At 46.1% G+C, this 27,353-nt stretch overlaps 1 protein-coding gene across 1 annotated transcript; it reads right to left on the reverse strand.

Annotated features, from left to right (window-relative positions):
* On the reverse strand, positions 1-27,254 carry LOC119450196 (cell division cycle protein 20 homolog). Its single transcript, XM_037713574.2, has 10 exons — positions 27,095-27,254; positions 25,035-25,261; positions 22,256-22,374; positions 20,696-20,831; positions 18,739-18,864; positions 17,921-18,111; positions 11,244-11,573; positions 10,338-10,463; positions 4,978-5,095; positions 1-475 (listed from the first exon to the last, which is right to left on the reverse strand). The coding sequence occupies exons 2-10, from the start codon at positions 25,246-25,248 to the stop codon at positions 294-296; spliced, it is 1,542 nt and encodes a 513-aa protein (XP_037569502.1). The 5' UTR covers positions 25,249-25,261; positions 27,095-27,254; the 3' UTR covers positions 1-293.
* Between the last annotated feature and the right edge of the window lie 99 nt (positions 27,255-27,353).

Consider the following 27,353-nt stretch of genomic DNA (forward strand, 5'->3'; position numbering starts at 1 on the left):
CACAAGGTGTACTTGGACTTTATTAAGGTCACAAGGTGATGGCAGGAACACAGCAAAGCTTAAAGGAGTAAAAATGGCCAGTCTATGACCTCCATCCCAGGAATTTTGTTTGCTTAAAAAGTTAGCTTTGCCCGAATGAACTCCAGTTTTTTTTCCTTCCATTCATCTGGAAGGAAGAGATAAGCATGCTCAGCACTGTAAAACACCCTCTCAATATGGACATGCCGCTTTCAAGTTCACAGTCCAGCTCAAGAAATGCCAGTGATGGCACTTAAAGCTACATTGTGAAAGTTTCAGCGGATGCTCTGCCGGAATATGGTAGATGCAGTCGAGTCCATGCGCAGTTTTTGCTGCTTTTTCTTTGCTGGGTCGACGGCAAAGCAATTCCATATCCGCAGTGTCTCATCAGCACCGGCTGATGCCACCATGCTTCCATCTGGACTGAGGCACATGCAGAGAACACGAGCTGTGTGCCCTGCAAGAGGACAAAAGAAGAGCTTTACCAGTGTCTATTTGAAAATTTATAATGCCAAACTGAAGCACAACAGCAGCTGCACAGAAGTAAACAGCGAGGACAAGTGTCAGTTCACAGGTACTATTACATCATTGTATCACCATAAATCTATTGTCATGTTTTAGCTATGGTGAAGAAAGAATGCCAAACATGCAAGTTAAAAATCTAGCTCTCCACTGGGCAAAATTTCTGCCCAGCAAGGCAAGCTACATTCGAATCATTACAATAGCAGCAAGCACAGTTGCCGAATCTCATCTCACGATTCAGTCTGTCTGCTTATTTATTAGATGTCTGACAGCACATTCCTCCTTGCTTGTGCTCGCACAAATTTGGCAATGTACAACAGTATTCACATTGCGTCCGAAATCCAATCTGACCCTATAGTATTGACATCATTCAAAAAACTTCAGATACAATAGGCACGTTTTGCATCGAGTGGAAATTTGATGACAGTGACATTCCGACGAAAAAGATAATTGGCAAAAAGTAAAACAATGCACGCGTGGCACAAGAAACAATTTCTATCTACCGACTCCATCTGCCCCCTCATAGCTTATGGGTGCAGTTTTTACATGCACTCAAAAGCATTGAATGCAAAGCAACATTAGTGGACCTTACAAATGCTAATTACAGTAAATATGTGCACCAAGTGGCTCTCAATAGAAAGTGCTGCACTTCATAATGCTTTGACTGAAGTTCTGTAATACAATTTTTTTTTAAACAATGCATTTAGCCGAGCGAGAACAACCATAGACCTCAGCCGCTACCGTGCAAACATACCTGCCAAGCAGTGAACTCACATTTGTAAATATACCACGGACATAAGGAGAGGAGGCGATATTAGCAAATATTTATTAAAGTTTGCCCCGAGCACATACTTTTTATGGGATACTACACATGTGCTTTATGAACAGTGATTAACCTTTAGACGCAGCACACAAGGGCAGCAAACTTGGAACAGCAAAGACTGACAAGCAAGACATTTTAGACTGCAGTGATGTTTGGGACTTGCTGTTGGTCGCTTCAGGAAGTTAGCTGAATAAACTTGCTCAAAGTAGCCCTCTGGGATATGGCATCAGTGCTGCCACAAAAGTCCAGAACTGGTACGATTACAACTTCTTGCGTGCATTTTTTTTTTTTTCAGCTTCAAAGCTGTTTCAAGAAAGAATATTTTTTTAAAACTCGAAGCAAAGTTAGTAATATCGTTGAACGAGCCCAAGTTCATAAACTTTACAGAAAATTCGGGAGACTTGGCAGGTATGCAAACATGGTTACACTGCCATCAGCATTGCATCAGGCACTTTTGGTGGTGTAAGAAGCCCTCCTGCAGAGTTAGACCAGCGGAGGTCAAAAATCATTTTTAAAAAGTTGTACTATTTTCTTGCCACAAATCTGTAAACTATCTCGCCTTACGGCTCTATAATTTGGTCAAGTAATAACAAACTCCATAAACTCATGTCCATCCCAAGTGGTATACTGCAAGCAGATGTGAAAGTTCTGGCTTCAAGATTTAATTGTTTTGATGTACAGTCAATCTCATATATATCAAACCGATAAATCGAATTGTCTGTGTTATACTTTTGCGTGCGATTTTCAAGCAGATTTTAAAGCTTCAATAATGTAATCGCACTCACCGCCACATTCAATATATTGAACGCTTTGCCACATTCAATATATTGAACGCTTTGCCACGCTAGACCCCTGCAAGTCAGCTTCTGACAGAAACGTAATCACTTTTCATGTCGTCGGAAATATTTAATGGCGACAAATTTGAAACGGCATTGTCTTGGCAGGTGCTGTCAAACAAGAGATCTGATGGGCAGTATATTGCCATGGAGGAAGAAATCAGGTTGCTCCCAGCTGTGCATATGGGTGGCTTCTGCAAATTGTGGCCATTCGTTAGCAGCAGGAGCCGATCGCCACTGCTTCGAAAATGCAAAAGGCCTGCTGCACAGACACATTTTGCAAGCTTGAAAGCGTGGATGACATCTGATCTTTAGTCCGAGTGGCTCCAAGATGCTGCACTGCTGCGATTGTCTTGTAGACAATTAAGGCTTTCCGTAAACAACATTTTAGGATTCAGTGAGCTGACAAAATTAATCCGACCCCCCCCCCCCTACACTTGGATGTATCTTTACAGTTTAACAAAACCACCGAACGTTACATGCGCACTTTGCGCATGTGGTGTGCGATGGTTTTGTTAAATTATTTGGCAAAATAAATCATTTTTTTGCGAGTTGTACGCGGCCTTGGAGAAGCAATTCAGTAAGTTCCGGCTTTTTTGCCATGTCGGGAAAGTGTTTGAGACGTACGGAGATGCGAGAAGCTTCATACACAGATATTTTATATCGTATTTACATGATTGTAGGTCGACCCATTTTTTCAAGTTTGACAATCCAATGTTGGGGGGTCGACTTAGAATCGAAACCGAACCGTGTACCGCTAGTAGCGGCAAGAGAAACGAGAAATCAGGGGCGCTACAGCGTGGTTACAACTTTGCACCTACGTCTCCATGATTACGGTAGAAGCGTAGCGTATTAATTTACCGTATTGCATACATTTTGATGGCGCGCACCACGTGCGCACGGCTCTTGTGGGAGCATCGATCGTGGAAGAGCCGCCGTTTGGGGGGTATGGTAGTTGGCGGAAGAGCCGCCGTTTGGGGGATATTAGTAGCTGGCGGAAGAGCTTTTCTTTGAGATACGATTGTTTTCGACGGCCGCGCGCATCTGTCACTTCTGCTGTTGTGCTGAATCGTCGCGCCTGTCATGAGTGCCAAGAACTTTCGGCGGTCGTTCAGCATTCGAACGGGCTGCTATCCTCCATGCCGAGGAAACTAACAACTGCGCAGCGGGACACAAGTTTGGAGTCGGTGAACGTGTGGTGCGGCAGTGGCGGCTTCAGCACGAGGAAATTTGGCCTCCCTGGCTACTGTGTGCGCGTGGGTCCTCTCTGCATGGGCGGCTGTACCGCGCGATGTCATGGTGCAGTCATTCGCGAAGTGTGGACTCGCACTTGATGACGTGCTGTGGGACCGCACAGCTATGACGGCAGCAGTGCCAGTGAGGTCGACTCTAGTGACGATGAGTAGTCTTAGCAACCCCATCAATAAATTTCCCTTGTGTGAATGCACTCGCGTGGTTTTTCTCCAGCCCCCCCCCCCCCCTTTTTTTTTAGACATGCAATTTTGGGGGGGTCGACCTGCATTCGCGTAGACTTACAATCGTGTGAATACGGTACATTCATGTCGTACATTCAACATACATGTTGCTAATTAGTGCTATTTATATTTTATCGAACTATGTTGCAATCGCTCTCGAGTTCGATATATTCGGGATCTACTGTATTTCATGGCACATTATTCCTACATGGCAAAAAGTAAACTTCAATGCATTGTAATGATAATTATAATGACCACTTTAAAAACGCTTCCAGTACTGCATTCTTCAGCTTTAATGCATGGGTCAATAGCCCAAAAGGTGAATTTTTATTTTCAGATTTTTTTTGTTTTCCCTACTACATCTCTCTTGCTCCGGTGCGAAGTAAAACAATAACATGCACACATTCGGTTTATGTGTTCTAAACTTTAATTTGTCTATTGAGGCAACAGATTACACAAGTAACAGATGTTGCCTCGCATAATTCTCGAAGTGTCGCGTGTCACTATGAGCGACATCGCAGCACAGACACATGCACTATCGGCGTCAAATGAAATGCGAACAGCAGAGTGCCTAACGGAAGGTATAGTGCACGTCGTCCTGTCGTCACCATTGACAGGTGCGAACATCCGGTTTGACCGCACCGTGCGATGATGCTCCCCCCTTTCGTTTCTTTTTGGCTCTCCTTTATTCCAAAGAGAGAAATGAAAAATCAAAGAAAACAGAAGCTAAAATATCACAGCATAAGGCAAGTATTATCGCCAAGTGCAGCGAAACCGTATGTTCTATCGGCGTCAAATGCAACTCAAACAGCGGTGCGTGTGATACAGTTTGCACAGCATTACTGCCCCGCCGTCATTTTTTGTCACTTTCAAATTAAAGACAACCAGAACGGAAACGAAAATATCGCAGTATAGGGAGGGAACATTATCATGCAGTGCAGTCAAACCGGATGTGCACTCCTGTCAATTGTCACGACCGGACGGCGCGCACTATACCTTCTGGTAGGCACTCCGATGTTCGCGTTTCATTTGACGCGGATAGTACATAGGTGCACTTGCACATACTATACGTCAACCCTCCTGCTTGGAGCGCGGCGCCCATGAGGAGAAGGCCAAATGACGTTTGGTTTGAAATTTCAGCTCTTTCCGCGGCGCGTAGCGATGCAATACTTAGTAGACATGATCGTTAGCACACATTGCATGCCCAGCACTAGTCAGATCAAAACGGCCAGATCTGGCAAGGGAACTTGCGAGGGAACCTCAAGGGAACTTGTCTCAATCTAGCATGCCACCAAACACTCACCAGTGAGCTCTGCCATTTTCCTCATTGATGGGTACTTCCAGATGCTGAGTTCATGCTTGGAGAAGCCGTGACCTGATATAATCTCCTTGTGCTCGTTGGACCACAGGATAGAAGATACCTATTGAGAAAGGAGTTATATGTAATGAATCCACAGCAACCAAGATGTGCTGCAAAGTGGTAAAGACCAAAGGTCGAATAATTGAGGGTATCAAGAAAACAAACATTTGGTTAATTCGGACATTTTTTCCGGTACCACGAAACCGGAAATGAATGAGGCTTTACTATATACAAGTACAGGTGCTGGGGCAATCGTGTCGCCGGTGCAATGTTTTCTCTAAGCGGCTGATCTCACGAAGGATGGCAGACTTTTTCATCCATCTCTCATTAGCCAGAATGATACTGCGGCACACAACAGGTCTTCGGCATCGTTCAAGTTTACAAGAACGATTCAAGCATCTCTGCATGCAGTAAAAGGCGGAAAGAGCGCATAAAGCCGCGACAAAAACAGCACCAGCACACTGTGCTGCACTGCTTGCCAAGTGCCCCCTCAGAACCAGTGGTGCTGCCACACAGTCACAGTTGGCAGCATACGACAATCGCCCATAGCGTGACTGAGAAGTGTCATGACCACTAAAAAAAAAAAAAAAAAAGTATTAAAGGACTGATATAACAAAGTAAATATTGCTCTGCCTTCAACGTTGTCATAATGAAGTTTGAGTGTACAGTCAACGACCGAAAATTCGGACATGCTTGGTAATTCGTACTTTTTTTTGCGGCACCGCCGTTCCCCCCCATAGACGCCATGCATAACAACCGAAATTTCGGACCACCTAGGGCTCTTCATTCAATATTTAGGACTCCGTCCGCGCGGTCTGTGCCAACTTTGTTATTGTCGCTGTTGCCAACTGACGCCAGTGCTGCCACCAAACTGAAGTGAAGTAGAACCTCACCCGTCACAACTAGCGACAACTATGCAACAAGTTGCAGGGCACTCTTTGCACGACCAAAACATGGTCGCTACTACGCCATCTTCTTGACCCCACGCAAAGCAAAGCAGTCAGCCAGCAAACAATTCAACATCTCCTCCACAACCATCCGGGTTCTGACGACGACATCCTGGAAGAGTTGAGGGTGCGGTACATTGGAGATTTCAAACCCACACAGGGACAACCTCCCACGTACACCGGAGGCAACAACCACGACCTGGACAAGCCAATCACCATCTCTGAGGTGCAAGCAATCCATGCACACACACGAAGCACCACCCCAGGCAAGGACAAAATAAATAACAAGCTCCTGCACAATCCGGATGACGGCACCATTCAATCTCTTACTGACCTATTTAATCATCATTGAGAGGCGGGTACGCTACCAACGGAATGAAAGCACGCGGACATCATCCTCATTCCAAAGCCAGGCAAACCCTCCAGCTTAGAAGATCAGACCAATATCACCGACTTCATGCTAGGTAAGCTTCTGGTGCACGTCATTCTGAACCGACTTCAACCTTACCTAGAATCCAGCGACTTGCTGCCCGAAACGATGTTCGGATTCCGGCCCCACCTTTCTACCCACGACATTCTCCTTCAGCTGAAGGAACAAATCTTTGAACACACTTCACCACACAACACCCGAGCGATCTTAGCACTAGACCTTAAAGGCGCTTTCGACAATGTGGCTCACAATACCACCCTTACAAACCTAAGTCTTACCAATTGTGGTCGTAATACTTGCAACTACGTATGCGCCTTCCTAACCAACCGCACGGCCACAGTAGGCATTGGCTCACTCAGAACCTCGACGTTACCTACTCGCAACAAAGGAACCCCACAAGGTGCCGTTCTATCACCCACCCTTTTCAACATTGCTATGATGAAGCTACCTGATAAACTCAATGCAATACCAGGAATCAGGCACGCAGTATACGCCAATGATATCACTATCTGGACCACCACTGGTTGTGAAGGAGAAAAACAAGACGCACTCCAACAAGCGACCGACGTTGTCCAGCATTATGCAAGAAGCAGCGGTCTCTGATGCTCCCCCGAGAAGTCGTTCGACAGAAATCCCATAGAAAACTCAATGAAATACCCCACATTACACTCACCCTCGACGGCAAAGAAATGCCAACAGTAAATCGCGTCCGCATCCTCGGCCTCCACATAAAACAGGACGGCGGAGGCGCATACACCATCCAACGTCTCAAGCAGACCCCTTTCCAAGTCATGCGAATGGTCAGCCGCATCACCACCAAACAACACGGCCTGAAAGAAGACGACGTGACCCAGCTCGTCCAGGCCCTGATAATCAGCCACATCGCCTACGCTGCCCCGTACCTTCCCCTCACTCCCAAAGAGGAAGATCACCTAGACATACTTCTGCGGAAAGCATACAAGCAAGCGCTCAGCCTACCACTAGGAACAGCCACACTCAAGCTCGAAGCCCTAGGAGTCCATAACACAGTAAGAGAAATCATAGACGCCCACCTCACAAGCCAACGAGAACGCCTAGCCCTCACACCAACAGGCAAGAAGCTCCTAGCGCGCCTAGGCTACCCAACACAGGGCTGAGGCCACGAAAAATAAATCTATCTGGTCCCCAACATCCAGGAGCATATCAAGGTAGCCGGCTTCCCCAGAAGCATGCACCTGGAACATCAAGCCAGTCGTCGCAAAGCTCGCGCAGGCTCTTCAAACAAGATAGGGTACCATACTATACACGGATGCCACGCAGTACCCCCGAAAAGCAGCCATGGCAGTCAGCGTTCTCTACCATAACCTTGAAGAGGTTGTCTCGATGACGGTCCGCACTGCCAACGCCCTCGAAGCGGAGGAGACAGCCATAACCTTAGCCATCACCTCTAGTCAAACCAAAGAACACGTTACAATTATTACCGACTCCCAATCAGCTTGCCGTAGCTATGCCAGAGGCAGAATATCTTCCATCGCCGCCCGACTCCTCAAACAAGCCTCTCAATTACCCGACGTTGAAATAGTATGGACTTCAGGACACGAGTCCCTCCGTGGAAATCAGCGTGCGCACGCTGTAGCCCAAGCTCATGCCACCCGGGCGCCACAAGAGAGGGATATGGCTGCATCTATGGAGCCTGTACCTTTACAATACAACGCCATATTAGAACACCACAGATTGAACAGACGACAATACCCACCCCCACACAAGACCCTCTCACGCGAAGATGCAGTAGCATGGCGACAATTACAAACCAACACATACCCCCCCCCATTTAGGCAGATTACACACAATACACCCTGCACTGTACTCGTACAAATGCCCCCTTTGTAACGACTACGCTTCCCTATATCACACCACATGGGCATGCCCCAAAATACAGGTAGGTCCGCATATACCCAACCCCACACCCGAGCAGTGGGAGGCCGTGCCAACTAGCTCGAACCCTCGTGACCTGCAACAACTGGTGCGGCGGTGCGGGCCCGGGAGACAGCAAGAGCCGCAGGAGCCCTGGACTGAGGGCACCTCCCAACACAAAGAGGAATCTGCGTAGTAACGCCTGTGTTAACTACGTTTTGACCACGACGTTGTCGCTGCAGTAGGCTATACTCTGATCAATTTCGACAGTAGGTAGTATCGTGCATATCTACAAGAAGCGGAGCATGGCACCAACTCCACCATCGCAGCTAGCGCCGGTGACAAACCGCTGCAAGTACAAGACATGACAATGGCGCAGAAAGCTGCTGTCGTACAGCTCATACAGAACGGCCGGTCACAGATTGAGGTAGCCCGGGAATACGGCATTTTGAAGCAGACTATCTCGGGCTACGTCAAGAACAAAGCCAAGATTCTTGGAGCAACCGAGAAATGTGCTACAGCCGACAAGAAAAACCTCCGTCAAGGCACATACCCCAAACTTGAAGAGGCTCTAAATAACTGGTAGGCACCATGGTTGCGCAGTGCATTCCCATATCTGGTGGCCTACCCTCGCGCTATGGATGGGAATCGTAGGCTTCAAAGTTCAGTGACGGCTGGTTCCGCAACTTCAAGAAGCAATATGACCTCGTCTCCAAGAAAATGCGAGGCGAAAGTGGTGACAAGCTGCAGACCTTGCTCAGCCGATACCCGCCAGACGATGTCTTTAACTGTGACGAGACCGGGCCGTTTTATAAGCTTCTGCCAGAGAAGACGCTGTTTCCGGAGATCCTTGCCATGGTGGGAAGCACAGTAAGGAAAGGGTTACTGTTCTTTTAGGCGCAAACATGTCCGGAAGTGAAAAGCTACCGCTTTTGGTTATCACAAAGTCGAAAAAAATCAAGATGCTTTAAAGGCGTTAGAAGTTTCCCCGTGTTGTACGAAGCTAACACCAAAGCCTGGATTACGCAACAGTTATTTGAAGGCTACGTGCGCAGGCTCGAATTTGAGGCACTAAAGCGCAACGTGCTGCTTTTTGTTGATAACTGCGGTGCCCATGGCCTGATCAATAATTTGAAGGCAACTCAAATCGAATTTTTGTCATCAAACACCACGAGCGTCCTCCAACCCATGGATCAGGGCATCATCAAGAACCTAAAGGTGTTTTACCGGTCACGCCTGCTACGTCGCATGGTGCTGTGCATCGACAGTGGCAAATGTTACAGCGTGGATTTGTTGTCAGCCGTTCACATTGTTGCTGATGCCTGGAAGGCACTGATGGCAGGCACAATCCATCGCTGTTTCCGCCACACAGGATTTGTTGCCGGCATTGAATCGGACGCTGCAACGCAGTACCCTGCACTTAAACTGCAGGTTACTGTGCCAGACGTGAGCGGAGAAGAGTTGATAGAAGATCTGTGAAGCAGCGGCGTGCCGATTCCGGCCACAGTGAACTTCGGAAACTTCGCCGATGTAGACAGTGCCACAGTGTCCTGTGCCGAGCTCAACGACGAGAAAATCGTTAATGAAGTACTCACGCCCATGGAAGACGACTGACTCTGAGGAAAGCGTACCGTGTGCTGCGGGGCCATCGAATGGGGACCTTGCGCAAGCCCTCGCGGTGCTTTCGTCGTGCTTCAGCGAGGACGTGACGCTTGCCCAAATTCAAGCAGATTTGGTTCTGCGCAAGCAGAATACCGTTAAACAATGCATTGAACAATTTTTTACAGCCTCAGATGCTGTAACTAGTAAATAAATAGTGTTTTCCTTGCCGAATTCATTTTTTCAGACATTTGATAGTTCGGACTGTTTCCCGATCCCTGCCCGTGGAAGTCCGAATGATCCCTGCCCGTGTATCGAAGTCCGAATGATCAGTCGGCGACTGTATTTGCAAGAAATAGCAAACTCCACAGAGACTCAACGTTTCCCTAATTTTTCAGTTGCGGGGACTGCACTCAAGTAAGCAACAACCTCACCTGTGATCCTGTGTCAATGGAGTTTAGCTGTGTACCCATGTTGCAGCTCCAAAACCGAATGCAGCGGTCAGCAGTTCCACCTCCACTGGCCAGCACACTAGACTGCCACGGACACCAGGCAATGGCCTGCAATAAAGGAAAGAAAAAATGCGTGCAAGACACATGCAGAATGCTCATTTGAAAAAGTGGTATTGCGTTCTGCTCTGCCACAGTCCAGAACATCATACCTGTTACATGTAGGGCAAGTTAGTGACAAATTATGACAAGTTAGCGTGACATGTCTCACAACATTGCTCTGGCAAGTCACCAGCAAATGATGTTAACCATTCAAAACAAACTTTGAAGAATCTAATGCCATGTTGAGAAAAAAGAAAGCATTGAATACCAGCATGATCTAAAAACAACAAAAACACTAATCTGCACTACAGAACTAGTAGTCCATAATGCTTACAAATACAACCTGCTACGATGTATACATGCAAAATTTTTATTTACTTATGTGGAAGCATATAAGAAATCTCCAACGACGTTCTGTCACATCAACTGGATTACTTGAGGCCGACACTGAAAACAAATTATGGTGCTGATGTTAGCTAGCTGGTATTTGAGCTTTATTGACGCTGCAAACATAACTATGATGATTGTCTTTTGCAGAAATGAAGCTGATCACTAATTAAGTCATTTAATTAGCAGAAATTCTGTGCTTAGCGCCAGTTAAGAGAAATATGCCCAGAGATGTGTGGCAAAATGTATCGATGTTCAAGTGAACACTCAGCATTCCCACAGTGCTGATAAGCTAACTGGAACATCAATGCAGTTCATCACAGGGTTTCTGCTAAATTGCCGAGAGCAATATTTGGTCGTAATGCAGATAGTACATCATTGATGTCGTGCCCTTCAGCTGACCTTGACGGCGGCCTGATGTTCAGTAAAAGAGTGTAAAGGCTCAACAGCCCCGTGGCTCATGGTGCTGGGCCACACGCGCAGCAGGTTGTCGTTGCCACCGGAGGCAAGCATGCGGCCGTCAGGCGCCCACCGCAGACCGCACACCTCCTGCTGGTGTGCCGACAGCGTGCCCACATGGTGCTGTGCCACGCGCACATCATGGTGGTGCACAAACCCCGACCGGGCGCCACTCGACAGCGTGTGCCCATTCCAGGCCAGCGAACAGACCCGCGACGCATGCCCCGTCAGCACGCGCAGCCGTTTGCGTTGACGAATGTCCCACAGGTGGACCTGTGCACAATGCAAAAGGTTTTTGAAAAACACGCTTGACAGCAGAAGGAAGACTCACAAGACAGGCCAAAAAAACTCATGTAACTGGCTATAAATACAGTTGGACAAATAGTGAAATTTTAGTCGGTTAAGAATGTTTTGCAACAGACCAAGCAATTGTCCGATTATATTGACGCGTCCTCTATGTAGACATTTGGACTACGATGACGATATGTGCTTTAACATGCTCCGTGTAGTGGGACAGGGGGAACTTGAAGACGAAGAAGACCTCTGTTGTTCTGGTGGTCTTTTTCAACAGGCTGTTCCGCTGCCGTCTTGCTCCGCCGTTCTTGTCTCTTGTTCACGTTGAACTGCGACAATATTTTACAATGTTTCTTTTCCAGATCAATTGTTCAGTCTGTCGCTGCCCCCTGCCTTTTTTTTTTTTTTTCTTGCCAGGATTAGCCACTCAAAACAGTCATCATAAACACACACTGCCAAGACACAGCAAGAAGTGTCCCTTGCCTATCAATACATACCAGAATCCATACAGCTACTACTATAGATTGGTCAAGCCTAGTCAAGCCAGCAAGAGGAAAACTGGTCTTTGCCACGCCACATTGAACTTTGCTTGCCAGTGAGACGCTCCAAGAGGCATCCTCCAATTGGTCTAGTCAATCACATGGCGTCATATGCACCCATATCTGACTGATATCTGTGTGGCTTGTGCTCCTCTGCACCTAAATACTGCTGCTGCTGCTTAATGCTGCCCACGGCAGGCCACAAAGAACCACTTACCCATGCAAGGGCACACGTAGAGTACAGGCCTTATCACTGGCATCTAGTTTCAGTTTATGCGCAAGACACATTCACAGCATCAGACCTTTGAAGTTGTAAATGCAGCTTCTTCCAAAAAGACAAGCCTAGTCTTATCTATTCCACTCAAAACATTGTAAATGCCAGTTATTGTAAACTTGCGTAAAGGATGCTTTTTTTTTTTTTTACGGGTGCGAATTTTTCAGGCGAGGCCCACATGCATTGCTGCCAAATGCAAGTATTTTAAATTTCCGTAATTTTGACTTTAGGTTCTTTTTCAGTTTTTTAGTTTCAGTCGCTGGTGAAAGCAGGCTGTAACACAAACATGTAGGTATGGCTACACATTTTAATTGGACAGCATTAGGGGACCGATATCGAAAAAAAAATAGAGTGTCAGCGGCGCTGTCCGTTAGAGAAAATTACATTTAGATATGTGTATATGCCACTCCTTGCTATAATGACATGCGGTATATGCGGGTTATATCACCACACAATTCTGTACCCGAAGTTCCCCATATCTTGTCTTACAATCTTGTCTTACATTTTTGACAAATTTATTCGTCGTAATTTTTAGAATGACAGCCCACAAACAAATGTCATGGAATAAAACATGCTTTTTATGTTAAATCTTCACACAGAAACCTGAAAATAATGTTTTTTTTTTGGCGCAGCTGTACGCTTCCTCTGGGATCGGCCCATGCAAGAGGCCGTGTTTCCACCAGAAAGATCACCTTCATGCATACGTTCACAGCCAGCATTTCCCGGTAAACGTTAGAATAACATAAGCTTCAGTTGCCAGGAAGCACGAGAAGCAGTCAGGAATCTGAATTTGCAAGGACAATCGATGCTTCAGCTTTCGAGTGAAACTACAACTTTTTTCACAAGTAAGAATTAAACTATTGTGTGCAGTTTAACACTACTCTTATTTCTCAATTTTTCCTGCGTCTCAGCTCTTGCGTTTCCCGGCTCTTATGTTTTTTTTTTTGTTTTTTTTTCCGGTCCCATGAAAAACGTATCAGCGGGTTTCTACTGCACTAGCTGCGTTTCCGAAATAGATAACGTCCGCCGATGAATCGCCAATTGACTTTGAAGCCAAGAGCCTCAGCAGAAACCACACTTTGCCGTCGAGCCGTCTTGCAAGGCAGACACCGCGTCGGTGCCGTGGCTTAATTGGGACACACGCGCTAGTGCCGTTTCGTCGCCTGTTCCCAACTAAGGCTCGCCCTATCATCACGTTGCACAATTTAATTCCCCAGTGGTGCAATTGTCAGCGATAGACGCCGTCAAATCCGAGACTGTTTGGCACAGTTAGGCGCAATTTTCGTCGACTGCATCAGGATGGCGCAGTAAATCCCATTTGGCGCACTTTGGCGCAGGAGTGTGATCACTGCAAGTTGTTGAGCATTGCTTGACGCTTGAAAAGTCCTTCAACTCCGCCGTACGCATTTTTCCCCGTGTCCAGTTGCTGAGAATATCCATTGGGTATTGGGACAATCGCTCTTTCCGAACTCGAAAAGCTGGTATATATTTTTGAAATGACTCGCAGCTCCATCACTCGCATATGTCACCTTGGAGTACAACGGCAAGTTATCGTCCACCCATTCTTTCACTTTCTTTAGAGCCAAGCAGGCATGACCAGAGTCGTGGCTCAAATAGTCACTAACAATAGCGAAACTCTTTGTAGATTTTTTCGTTGTGACCACGCATGTAAACGCGGATACTTGCTGCTTTTGCCAGTGGTATCCCAGAACTTCGTCAGGAAGCACAACAGTCCAGATTTCAGCAACAAAGTTGAATACTACAATGCTCCCATGCTGTGTGCATTGCTTTTCCTCGTAGATAGCTTTGTCTTGCGTCTTCCTGATGTGGTTGTGCACGATCCACCTTGCCACTAACACCCGAAGGCGATTAAAAAAAAGTTGTCGCAGTTTCACCTGAAAGGCGAAGCATCAATTGCGATAGCAAATTTGTAGAGAGCTATATGGAGTAATGAGAGTAGCTTTATCAGCTGTATAAACTTGGCCATGCAGCAGCACCGGCCACACGCAGAACGGTTGTCGACGCCGTCAGCATTTTGCCCGCGTTCCCACAAAATGCGTGCGGCGTTGGTGACTGTTGCCGGAGCCTCTGATATAAATAGGCACTTGGTGCCGCAGCTAAACGTCGCCTCCCCTCATCTGCTTTGGAGTGTCCATACAATTGCTATCGCAATAAAAAAGTGTCAGCATCCAAAACCTTTTTCACAAGGTCACCTGCCTCCCACATCCCTAGCAGTATTTTTTCGTCTTCTGGGATATTAAGTTCCTCCACTGTCAGGGACCTGCCTTTTAGACACCGATTGCATTCGGCTAAAGGCACTGTGCTGACGACGGAATGCAAATTAATGCCGAGTGAAGATCATCAGCATCGATTCTGTGGCCAATAATGTTCTCAAGAGCGGCAAGGCAAAGTTTATAGTTGGCACAAATGGCACAAACGCACACATCATGCTGGGGATAACATTTTACCCAGCGCGGGCGCAAAGTGTAGAATTTTGATAGGCCAATGCCAGAATCAGGATGGTCGTCTTTGTATATGCGGAATACCTCTCCAATAGATCTTGTCATGAAACACTTTGTTACTAATATTTTTTTTCTCTCCATCGATCGCAACCGACAGGACATGCTTTCTGTTAGGGCTCCGTCTGGAACATTCCAACTCGTCCTTCGTGTAGTACTCACGCGCCGCAGATGGCGCAGGGCTCGCCTTATGCCTGGTGAAAGGATCCGGCCGGTACCACGCACCACGATTTTCTTTCAATTTCCTGGACTTGATTTGATACATCGATACTTCAAGAATAAGCTTCTTAATCTCATTTTTAGCTAGTGTTGATGGCAGGAGAGAGAAGTTGACAACGCTCCTGGGGTGTCATCGATGCTGCATAGGCTTGCCGAAAGCTTTTGGTCCACTGCACGCAGAAGTACTCTTCTTCGGCTGGATTTCAAGATGCATCACTTCGGTTGTACGCCCGGCGTATCTTGCAGCAAACATTTTCAGTGGCCACCTTCTGCACCTCCCTTTGTTTTCTCTTAATGTACTGTAAAAACCCGCATATAATACGAGGTGTTATTTGGGGATAGCAATAACGAAAAAAAAGGTTTCCATACGCATATAATGCGAATGAGGAAAACTCGCAGAAAGCATTTATTTGCATTGTAGTTAACGTTCAGCTCTCATCCGTTTCACTGGCACCATTTCCCGATAGCCCCTTGTCCAAGATATCCTCCCACAGATGCCGTCAAGTGCGCTGGAGATGCCACATTTCTTAAAAGAGCAACTGACGAGCTCCTCAGGGACGATGGCCCATGCATTCGCAATGCAGCTACAAAGCATCGCTGGAGAGGCCAGTTCCAGCCGTCCGGTAGACGTTACTTCCGGGTCTCCCGACCTCATCCACTCTTGGTAGCAGCCCTTGATCCGGTCTTTAATAAAAGGCTTGTTAATGCAAACGTCCAGCGGTTGCAACTGGGATGTCATCCCAGCCGCGAACGCTGCCCTCGGTGATGACGAAGCGCCGCCCAGCGGCACAATTGCCGATGGTCTCAGCAGCCAAAATAACTTTCCTTTTAAAGCACCGTTTCCTGATAGCCCCTTGTCGGAGATATCTTCCCACAGAAAGTCGCAGTGCCGTCAAGTGCGTTGGAGATGCCACATTTCTTAAAAGAGCGACCGATGAGCTTTCACGATCCCGACATTGTGCGAAATTGACTAGCGAACGTGCCGATTCTTAGCGTGGTCAAAATGGTGCCCGTTGAAAGCAGCAGCCTACCAACGCCACCGCAAGAAGACACATTCTCCGCTACGAGTCTTGATGATGATAGCACTGAGCAAGAACGAAACCGATACAAATTTTAGGCCGAAAACTTTGGGATCCACATATAATACGAGGCAGAAATTTTATATGGTAAAATTGAGAAAAAATCTCGTATTATACGCGGGTTTTTACGGTAAGCAGGCCTGTCCCGACTTCTCACTGCGCCTGGAGGTTTCAAAGGGGACACGCCGGTAGTTGAAATAATCTGGTCGATGACATCGACTTCTTCAAGTGGCATAAAAATGTCATCGCTCAACTGCGCGTTCCATGAAGATATGTCATTGCAGAAGTAGCAAAAGCATGGGTAGCAGAAGTAGTCCATCTCTCCGACACTCACCGATCTTTCAAATGTTAAAAGTTGCTTCAAAGCATTGATGTCTAGGTCAGTAACTCCGAAAATTTAGTTTCTTTGCAATAAGCTTCTTGTGCTTCGAAGGATAGTCTGCATAATACACTCGCTCAGAGCTATACTTTGTCGCCATGAGACGCACATGAGCAGTAGAGCAAGAGCAAAGCGCAAGCACTATAGACGTCGAATGAAGTGTGAACAGCGGATAGAACGCGCGGCCAGTTCAGGCCGTCTGCTGCCATCATCTGCAATAGGCGCACGCATCCGGTTACCAATAGTTTTGCTTTTGTTTCCTTTGGCGTTGCATATCTTGCTTTGCCACTGGAGCGCTACGTTCATGCTTTCCACTGTTTTCGGTACTGCTGGTCTTTTAAGAAGCAGAAATCCAATCCTGCCTGCATTCTATACACTTAGCAGGCAAGAAGTCGGATCTACAACAATTGGCTATCCTTGCGTAGGGATCCGATTCGACGGGCCATAACTACTAGTGGAACAAAATTATGCAACATGTTTTTAATCAATGCGAAAGCTGATGTGGAGGAGAATAAGTGGACAAAGTTTAAGAAATACCAAAACTTTTTTTTTGAAATTGTCCTCAGAAATTTCCATTGTTCGGTGTTTTCTTCGGTGATAGTTAGCCCTATCGTATCTCTTTATTGAAAAGTTATATAAATATAACCTTTAGCAGTTTCATAAATAAGTATGCTTAGAACGTAATGCGGAATTGTTGCTGCTCTGCCACATGCCTTTTTTTTAAGATAAAGACCTGCAAAGTAGACAAAAAAGTTTCCTGGGCCGATTTTGAGGTTTGTATAAAAACATCTAAACTACCCATAAAAACCAAAAATAACTGAACACACACAAGAACATGCATATATTTAGTTGAAAAATTTCAGCTATCTAACTTTAATATATTTTGTGTAATTCAGAACCCAAGTTGGCCAAAACAGCAGAGCAGGTAAGCGTGGCACTCCACCTCTTTGTCATTGATTCCCGGTGCTTCAAAAAAATTTTTGGCATCAAAACCAATTGCGGATCTCTTCTTTCCACTCATCAGGCAACAATATATAAAATTTTGAAATAAATTTAAAAGGCCGATTAACCATCCTTTGTTCGATCTTGCATGGAATTACGCACAATTGTGTTTGTTCACCCATAGTTCACCTACCCCATTATACTTTCAATAACATTTAGTTGAGCAGGGACACGAAGGTGCACTAGCACTTTGTAAAGCCTGCAGGGTCTTTTATCAAATACCGAGTCGTAGATCCACTATTCCCCGGCAAACTCGAATCGATGGTATGTGCATGCAGGCAAAAAGGACGACAGTAGAGGAATGGCCACACATGCCTGGCTGTCCGAGGTACCCAGGGCAAGGTACGACCCATCAGCGCACCACGAGGCTGAGCACACATACTCCGAAGGGGAGGAAAGCTCCAGCAACTGGTCCACCTCGCCGGAGGAGGCATTCCAGGTGTACACCTGCCCCCTCAGGCACACCACCAGAAGGTTGGTGGAAGACCAGTCCATGAGGTTCAGGTCTACAGAAATGGGGCAAACCAAACTCAAAATTACAACTCCCAAAACAGTACCATACTGCCACAGGATTGGAGCAGTGCGGCTTTTGTCGCATGAGTGCAATGTCAGCGTGTTTTCCCCGACACAGCAGGCACTCGCAGCATCTTGCCAAGAATATTGTTTAAGCACAGCAATATCTCAATTGTAGCTGATGGAAGCTATATAGTCCAGCATATTCAGTTTTGTCCCATGCCCCAGGAGTCAGCGTTTTCCGCTGACTGAACTGCTAGCCGAACTGCCACTTTTGAATCAATTCTGTGCGAAACAGAAGCAAGGGTTGCAAATTTAATAAAGGCAGATTGGTGTAGCAAGCACTTGTTTTCTTGATACCCTCGATAATGCAACATTCAGTTGGTTCAGCCATTTTTTTTTTCGGCCCCGTCAAATCCGAATTAACCTTATATACAAGCTATGACATTTGTCAATTTATGCTTGTCAATGAGGCCCCTTGGCTCTCTTCACAATGAATCAGAAGCAGTTGTGGCAGACAACTGAATAAAAATAGGACGACCATTACACACCATTACCTATTAACACAAGCTACGCTATCAAATCATAGCTAGGACCAACTACAGAAAGGCACGACTCACAAAAGTCATCCCTGATGTCAGGGCAGTCCAGTATCCGCTCTGCAGTCTTCGGTATGAATCTTGCATTCTTTTTTGCCGACGGAATTTGTTTTGACGCACTGTACAGAACCTTGTTGCCCCCATGGCCTGCAAGGGAGTGACAGAGGGGAGGAAATGTGAAATCACTTTGGCATCTACACTAGAATGGTTGCAATGGCACGGTGGCATCGCTGGCCATGAGAGACCAAAAGTGCGAAGGGTAGTGAGAGCAACAACTAGGTCCTATTCCTATCATCTTGAAAGCAGTCAACCAGAAAGCGAATGTGCAGGATTGCCTTTAGAGTAAACTCTTAAAGAGAATTCTTCGCGCTGAACATTGCTGGGACTTCAGATCAGTATTACACAGATTCAGAGTTGTTTGCCGAGCTTAATAAATATTTGCAAGATCCCCAAGAGAGTCATGCAAGTTACACTGTATCTGGGTAACAGACTGTGCATAGAGACATGGAACACAGCAGTTGCGTAGTCCCATTTTGAAATGTTTCCTACGTGGCAAACAATTTGTGTTCCAGGGCAATGCTTAATAGGGATAAAACTACAGCCAAACGCTGTTAAAAACAAATGCCTTCACTACAAAATGAGCCATATACATACACACACGTAGATATACATACATACATATACAGGGTGTTGCAGAGAACACTTTCAAAAATTCTTAAAGGTTGCCTTTGGCAGATAGCACTATTCTCGTTCATAAGCTGGTCTACTCGAAGAGGCGGACATTATTTGCACAAAAAATTGAAATCTACAATTGACTAATTACCAAAAATTCACTAATTCAGTTTTTAACTAATTACCTGATGGCCCATACTGCAATTTACAAATTGTAGCCGTGGAGTTCGCAATGCGGATCCACTTGGAACGAATTCTCGCGATGACACCAGTTTCGAGATATCAATTCCCAAACTTTGCAGAGAAATATATATATATATATATATGTGTGTTGTGAAAAATTCAAATGTGTGTAACCTCGCAAAGCTGCAGCTGCACAGTGGGCTAAGAGGGACGCCATAGTGCAAAACTCTGGATTAAATTTGACCTCCTATGGAACATGCACGTTTGCGGAACATTTGTGTCCTCCCCCACCTGTATGCTACTGCCACGACCGGGGTCAGACCCTCGACCTCGTACACAACACCATAGCCACCGAGCCAACAAGGGGAGTGGGCCGTATGAAGAGGACAACACGGCCTGACTAAATTATCTTGCACATGCATTGCAAGCACCACTGTAACAGAGTTTTGCAACATTTTTTTTTTAATAAAAGAATCTCTGGTAACATTTTCATCTTTCAGAACAAAGCTGTTGCAACTTTGCATACACATGCATGTCCTTCAATGCCTGAATGATGAAGCTAGACTCTTTTGCCTTGCCATATGAAGCTGTGAAAGCTACAATTCCCTGCAGCTCTTCTTTTCCTCGCTGCCAGAGCTTTCAAGTGAGAAAGCTGTAGCCTTTTACAATATGAGATCAGCGGCCATCACTCCGAGGCGGTAGGTGTGAAAAAACTGGACGTTTAAAGTAAACATCTCGGCACAGTTTGGATAAAGCTTCCAACTTGTTTCAGCCCATTTTGTGCTCCAAAAAAAATAACCACTGCAATGAACTGACCTGTACAAGAAAAAGTATTGCGAGTCACACTCACTTCGGTATAAAGGTGTCTGCCTATGTACATTTGCCTACGAATGCTTTAAACTTGAAGTTTTAGAAATAGCACACCCAGAATTCCACCCCTGCTTGTATTTTGTATTCCTTTTGCATTCTTAGGTATATGTGTTTGGATTCTTTTGAACACCCGGCAGTCTGCGTCCCCTAACTTTGGGCGCACAATATCTGCAACTCCCTAGTAATGCGGCTTCTACTCTGGTCATTTCAATGGAACCTAGAAGAAATAAGCATAAAAGTGGTAATAAAATACCTTCAGGTGCTGGAGGGGCTTTGTCACTGTAGGCCATGATACGAAAGTTGGCAAGGTCAGTATTGAGCTGACCTTCCAGGGCAGCCCGATACTCTGGGTTATTAGTGTTCTCGTTGATGTTCTCTTGGTTTGTAAGCTGGGGGAAAAAAAAAAAAGCATGCGTGGGGGGGAACGAAGCATGAAGTGAATAGAAATGCAAGGTGCTGCTGACAAAAAGAAAAGCAATGTTATGCAGGACAAAGTACTGATGATCCATTTCAGAGTGCAGGGCTTGTGCTGGCATCACGATTCAGCCACTGCATTGCTGAAAGAGCATGCTGAAACAGCGATAGAACTGCCATGGCACAAATGCGTGCGACCTGCGATTGGAATGCATTATTTTCTCTTCACGGATATAAACGTGCCAAGTATGCACCATCGAAGCTTGTTAATGTGAATTTGTCAGCAGCAGCAACGGCGCCAAAATTACCCTATGAACAAACAAAACTAACAAATGGCCACTGCATCAACATAATAGTACCTCTATTTAGTGTGTGTGCGTGGGGGGGGGGACTACTCTTACAGAAAGTGTCGAACAAATGAAGCCACTGAAAGCAATAGGGTTACCAAGTCCTGATCACATGGCTTTGCACTTATGCACTCATTCTCTAGCAATAGCTGTGGGGGCATGGAAGAGAATTCATGTCCTCTGCATAGCATTTGAGCAGTGCAGATGCAACAGGAGGTAGGCTATACACAGAGACGGCTACAAGCGATCACTTTCGATAGAGGTTGTATGCGACTCATGCATACACACATTAGGGAGCACATGGTTTGCGTTTCATCTCCAGTGTTTAGCAACTAACAAAGGCATGAGCAAAAATAAACATGGTATCGAGTTACGAAGAAATTTAAAGGGCAGATCAGATGCTTTCAAGGAGTACACACGTTTGAGGGGCCCCTGCCCCGCAGTCATAACATCAGCCTATTTCCATCTACGTACTGCAGGACCACCAGTGTAAGAAATATACTTCAGGTGTTGACACTCCGCCCAACAGCGCAACCAGATCGTGTTCGCTGTAGCCACGCCCCATCGGCCCCTGAGCCGCAGCGCCCCCCTACGCAGCTGCGGCCGACGCATGTGCTATAGCCATGGTGTGGCTATAGCACATGTGCCGGCCGCATCTGCGTGGGGGGCGCTGCGGCTCAGGGGCCGATGGGGTGTGGCTACAGCGAACACGATCTGTCCGCGCTCTCCGCCGCAGCGGGCGGCGACTTTCAACACCTGAAGTGCATTTCTTACACCGTGATCAGCCTATTTCCATCTACTGCAGGACGAAGGCCCCTCCCAGCAATCTCCGATTGCCCCTGTCTTGTGCCAGCTGATCCCATCTTCTGCCTACAAATTTCCCAATTTCTAACACCACCCGATTCCTTCACCCCCCCATTAAGCAATCCTTAACTTCTCAAGCTGCTTTGTTAAGCTCCGAGTTTCTACCCCATGTCAGTTGTCCAAGCAATAATAAATGGTTGAACAGTTTTCTGCGACCATTAAATATCGTTTTCACAAGCATTACTGACCACGTAGTTCGCCAGTTCAAACTGCATTTTGTGCCGGTTCGGTATGAAGCGATCACCACCATTTCGGCCCAGTGGCGTCGTCTGCTTTGATGGGTTTTTGTGGCTGCGGTTGTGTTTGCCTGAAAAAAAAAAAATAAAAGAAATGCAAACGCTTGTGAACATGCTGCACCACCGAAAATAAATTGAAGCAGATGCAAATAAAATCCTAGCACAAACGCAGAAGCAACAAGTACTGCATTTTTATTAAGTTAATGGCAATGTGAATTTAATACAAAAACTAAGTTAAACACCAAGAGTAAATCGCAAGAGCTGGCTGGATCTTGTGTACATGAAACTTGGTTAATGTGTCATTTTTTTTATGACACCCCACACTCAGCACTGGAGCAACTCCCCTTTGTTCAGCTTCGCAACTTACAAAATCCGGTCACTTTAAAAAATGCTACACCAAGTGTACAGCCAGATTTAGCACCCGACTTTGCTGTTGAACTTTCCAGAAAAAGAATGACAATTTCATGAATGGCACATTTTAAGCCTGTGAACAACTAAAGTAAAATCTCGTTATAATGAAGATGAAGGGGTTGCCAAAATCAGTTATAGTCATTACTTCGTTATATATATATCATTGCCCTTTACAGCAATATATGCCCAATCTGGTGCCCAACTTTAAACATGCACAAAAGAAGAAACTTTCCAGCCCACAGATCTGCTACATGGCAATGCAAGAGATAAAATTTTAACAGCAAAAGAATCTTCGGCATGTGCATCACACGACCATGTGCATCACACGACCATGTGCATCACACGACCATGTGCATCACACGACCATGTGCATCACACGACCATGTGCATCACACGACCATGTGCATCACACGACCATGTGCATCACACGACCATGTGCATCACACGACCATGTGCATCACACGACCATGTGCATCACACGACCATGTGCATCACACGACCATGTGCATCACACGACCATGTGCATCACACGACCATGTGCATCACACGACCATGTGCATCACACGACCATGTGCATCACACGACCATGTGCATCACACGACCATGTGCATCACACGACTGCCTTTACGATAGCTGCCTTCCGTTCCAATGCGATGGTCTTTTGCTTCTGCTTCCCACTTGGCTCTGTTAAAGCGTCCTGAAACTGGCAAAACAGCATTACGAAAAAAGGCGAAAGCTTGCACTAGAACGTTCAAAGCTCAAGAGACAGCGTAGTTGGCAGATTGATTGTGTCTCTTGGTTGTGGCTAGGTTATCCCTCTTTATTTCTTTCTCTCTTTGTCTCTCTCTCCCAAAGGAAGTTGTGTTGCAATCGTCAGTACAATGCAACCATATGGTTCCCATAAATGCACGTTCTGCAAGCGTTGGTGTATAGCGCAGTGGTTATGACGCTCGCCTTCGGACCGTGGGCACCCAGGCTCGAGTCCTGCCTTGCCCAAGAACGTTCATATTGTTTTATTTATTTATTTCTCTCGGGCGACAAGCGAAGACGCGCCAGGATGATGTCGCGGCGCATGCGCAGTAGTGCGCAGCTGGCGGGAGCTCGAAGGAGCAGTGTCTGTGTGGCATCGCCTGGTTGCCATGGGTACAGCGCGGCAGTTTCGTGCCACACGCACAAATTACGGCTGGCTTAAACAGCTTCACTATTAAAAGTCTCCTGGTCGAGCAGCACATGGCACACAACATAGTGCATCGACTGGGCGGCTGGTCCAGGCTGGTTCACCACTCACATGGCTCCATTGCATGAATGAGGAGGCCAACAAACCTCGCTGCACTGGCTTGGCCAACTAAAGGCCTCCATGAAGCAGCGCTGATGCGACCTCTAAAGCCACGCCAAGCTGCACCAGCCTGCACGGCACTCCGCAGTTGGAGAGAAGTAGATGCGCTGGTCTTTCACACAGCCACGTGCAAGTAACGGCTAAGCATCACATTGTCTTTCTAAATGTGGCGTGTCGCACAGGTTGAGCGCAGCTACACGTGGCCTGCAAGTTTGCCCCAGTGCAATCTCATGTGCAAGGATTGGTACAGTTGCATACATTCAAAAGCTTGAGCAGCACGAAACAAAATCAGCCATGTCAAATGGCAGCCCACTGCATTGGCTGTGGTGCCGCCACACATTTCTCCTGGCAGCAAATTTATATTGCATTGTACTACGTAACAAGCTATATGGCAACATTAGTGTAGCCATGGCACAGGAAACAAGTCTGCTGGATGATGTGCAACTTTTCATTGTGCATGGAGCCCTCCTATGCAATGGCCTTAATGACACTAGATCTAATTACAGCCAATAATCACAAAAGTACCATAATTTTTTCAAAGTTGCAGCTAGAACTGGTACCTGAAATGTTTAAAACAGATCAAATGCAAGTTTTAGGTGTGTTAGCAGCCGGAATGCAGTTGTCCAAGATTAGATCCCACTGTTCTCAGAAACTTTAAATGATGCTCTTCAAATGCAGTTGCCTGTAGTTATGCAACAGCCCTGGATTTACAAAGCTAAACTGGAATGGGATGTGCCAACAGTGGGTCAAATACACAACTTCGGATTGTGCATAATTTAGTTTCTGATGCTACTACAACTGCACTAGTGTTGTACATTGTAGCAAGAGCCATGCTGTGGCACAGTACACAAACCTATCTTTTTTCTTTTTTTTGCAAGGACTGGATAGTTGGCCGAAACCAGAAATGCAAAACTAATAGGACAGTGACCGATCAATCTATCGGCACACTCGCATAAAAGTTTCAAGCAAACTGAATAAGCTCACCAGGAGTCTTCCTCGGCGTTTTCGAGGGCGTCTTGCTCATGGAAATGTTGGCCTGGCAAGCCGACAGGTTTTGCAATGAGGAGTTAAATAGGGCAGAGGTGGATAAAATGGAAGTGCTTGTTGTGTTCAGGACAGAGTTGTCCATCGTCTTGCAGGAACGCGTCAGCCCGCGGCTGTTGTTGAGGTCTTTTCCATCCCTTTCCATCAGGGGCATGGTGCTGGTGTTGCTGTAAATGAAGTTGTAATTGCAAATCAGTGCAAGTCCATTTGTTGGCATGCTGTACTGAAATGGTGCTTCACGTGAAATACCAGATACAAATAAAAATAAGCTCTAAAACGGGGAACCTCAAAGAGTTAACAAAGCATGGCATGTGGTTGGCATGTTAACAGTCATGCAAGTGATGCAGTATAATTAACTTAAGGAAAAAAACATTGCTAAAACAGCTGCGGATAAGTGAGGCGTGCTACAGTACAACAGCCATGCAGTAATGTGCATGCTGGTTACATTGGCTTTAGCACCCTCTGTAGTAACCCTTTACTCTAGTGCAGACATAGCACTGAACTTTGCTGAAACAGTGTGAAGAAAAAAAACAGATCCGAAGCTTAACACTAGCGCTCCAATGTTCAGTCCAAAACAAACAAGCCCAAACTGCCACTCCTGCGCAGAGAATCCCCACCTTTTTGTTTCTTCTTTTTCGCCATGTATCAAAGCACTCTTCTAATGAAAAGAGCTTTATTCCGGAGCTTTGAAAAGTCTGTGACCAAGGTGCCAATGTATCAACAAGTGCAGAAAAGTGAAGTGTGTGTACAGCCCCGATACTACGATACATTTGCAAATATTATGTGACATAATCGGAAGTCGAATAATTCAATCATTGCAAAGTGGAGCAAACAAGCACAAATATCTGCAGCTCCTAGTATCAGCTTAGGTGCACGCACCATGATGTACAAGACTTCCATTCACTTACTGAAGCCATTAAGGGCATCAAGCCAGTTCATATACTGCGTTGACCCCATCTACCCTCTCAGTGGTGCCTGTGCTGAGCAGACCTTCATACAGCACAACACAGACTGTGGTGAAGTCATTAAATTTCGACTTCACCTGAATTCAGTTGCACGGCTAAACGCCAAAAAGTGTTCTCAAAGCAACAAGACAAGGCATACTGCATATTCAAGCATGGAGAAAGTAATGCGCTGCTAGAGCATCCGTAGGAAAGATTAATGTAAATTTGTCCGTGAACCGTACTCCAACTGACAAGGGTATCTCCAGTTGTTCAGCACAAGGACGCGAAACCTGGTCGAAAAACAAGGAAAAGTCTGGCGTAGCGAGCGCAAAGCGCCTTCAAATGCCAAAAAATACTCTTAAATAAAGGCCTCAGAGTAACGAAGGCATAAGAACCCCTTGGTGACGATACGCACAGGGGCATGTCGCTGTTATCCTATAAACTTACGGCTCATACCCACCTAAGGCGCCACTAAAGGGGGGTGTTGCCTTGTTTGGCGAGGTGTACGCGCTCACCGAGAACCAAAGCAGCATATAGCGGCACAGGCCGCTAGAAGGAATCAAAAGCACAATAACCAGGAAAAAAAAAAATAACGAACGATATACTCATAAAAGAACTGAAATGACTGTACGACAACGAATATAGCTGCGCGACAGTCGGGCGCTGAAATGCTGCAAGGCACCCCATATCGTATTTCAACATGTTAGATTAAGTTTGGTCGGATAATTTTCGCACTGAAAACCCACCATTACCGGTTCCTTACCACTAACGTCGGCAGTCGTGCCCAGAACACCAGAGCACGAAATTTCACCGCTTAGCACTACCGACTTCAGCCTGTGAAGTAAGGGCGACAGCACGAAACGCAAATCAGATCCTCGACTTTTCACTCATATTTTTAAAACGACCCTGCGCGACTTAATAGATTCGAGCATCAAAGGTACACTCGGCCAGAATTATTCTAGGAGCAGTAGACATTTCACGTGAGCACACACCCTGCAGAACAAAAGCACGTCAAACCGCTAACACAATCAAATTAAAAGACTCGTTGCATCTCACCTTTAAAGCAGGGGTCGGTGATAAAGAATACAAAAAAAAAAAATGTTTTGCGACCAAGCAGTCCCACGGAGCACCACGCCGGGATGCAACAAATACGCTCGACGTCAGTGAGCTGAGTGATTGAGACGTTGAGCCAACATACGAAATTTAAATGGTGGCGCGGTCGCACCAGTCAAGCACGAGACAGCACGAGAGCACGATACCTTTTGCACTGGTAAACATAGAGGGCAGCACGAAACAATTTTCACTCTTTTCAATT

Source organism: Dermacentor silvarum, chromosome 4 (genome assembly GCF_013339745.2).
Source record: "Dermacentor silvarum isolate Dsil-2018 chromosome 4, BIME_Dsil_1.4, whole genome shotgun sequence".
Taxonomy (NCBI): Eukaryota; Metazoa; Arthropoda; class Arachnida; order Ixodida; family Ixodidae; genus Dermacentor; species Dermacentor silvarum.

Bases quoted from the DNA above. Each gene is read 5' to 3' on its own strand.
- LOC119450196 (XM_037713574.2), bottom strand. From the start codon at position 25,248: ATGCCCCTGATGGAAAGGGATGGAAAAGACCTCAACAACAGCCGCGGG. The intron at 18,865-20,695 runs GTATTTTATTAC...ACTCCCTTGCAG, and splicing joins AGCCCCTCCAGCACCTGAAG to GCCATGGGGGCAACAAGGTT. The intron at 11,574-17,920 runs GCATGTGTGGCC...CATTGTGCACAG, and splicing joins TGGGTACCTCGGACAGCCAG to GTCCACCTGTGGGACATTCG.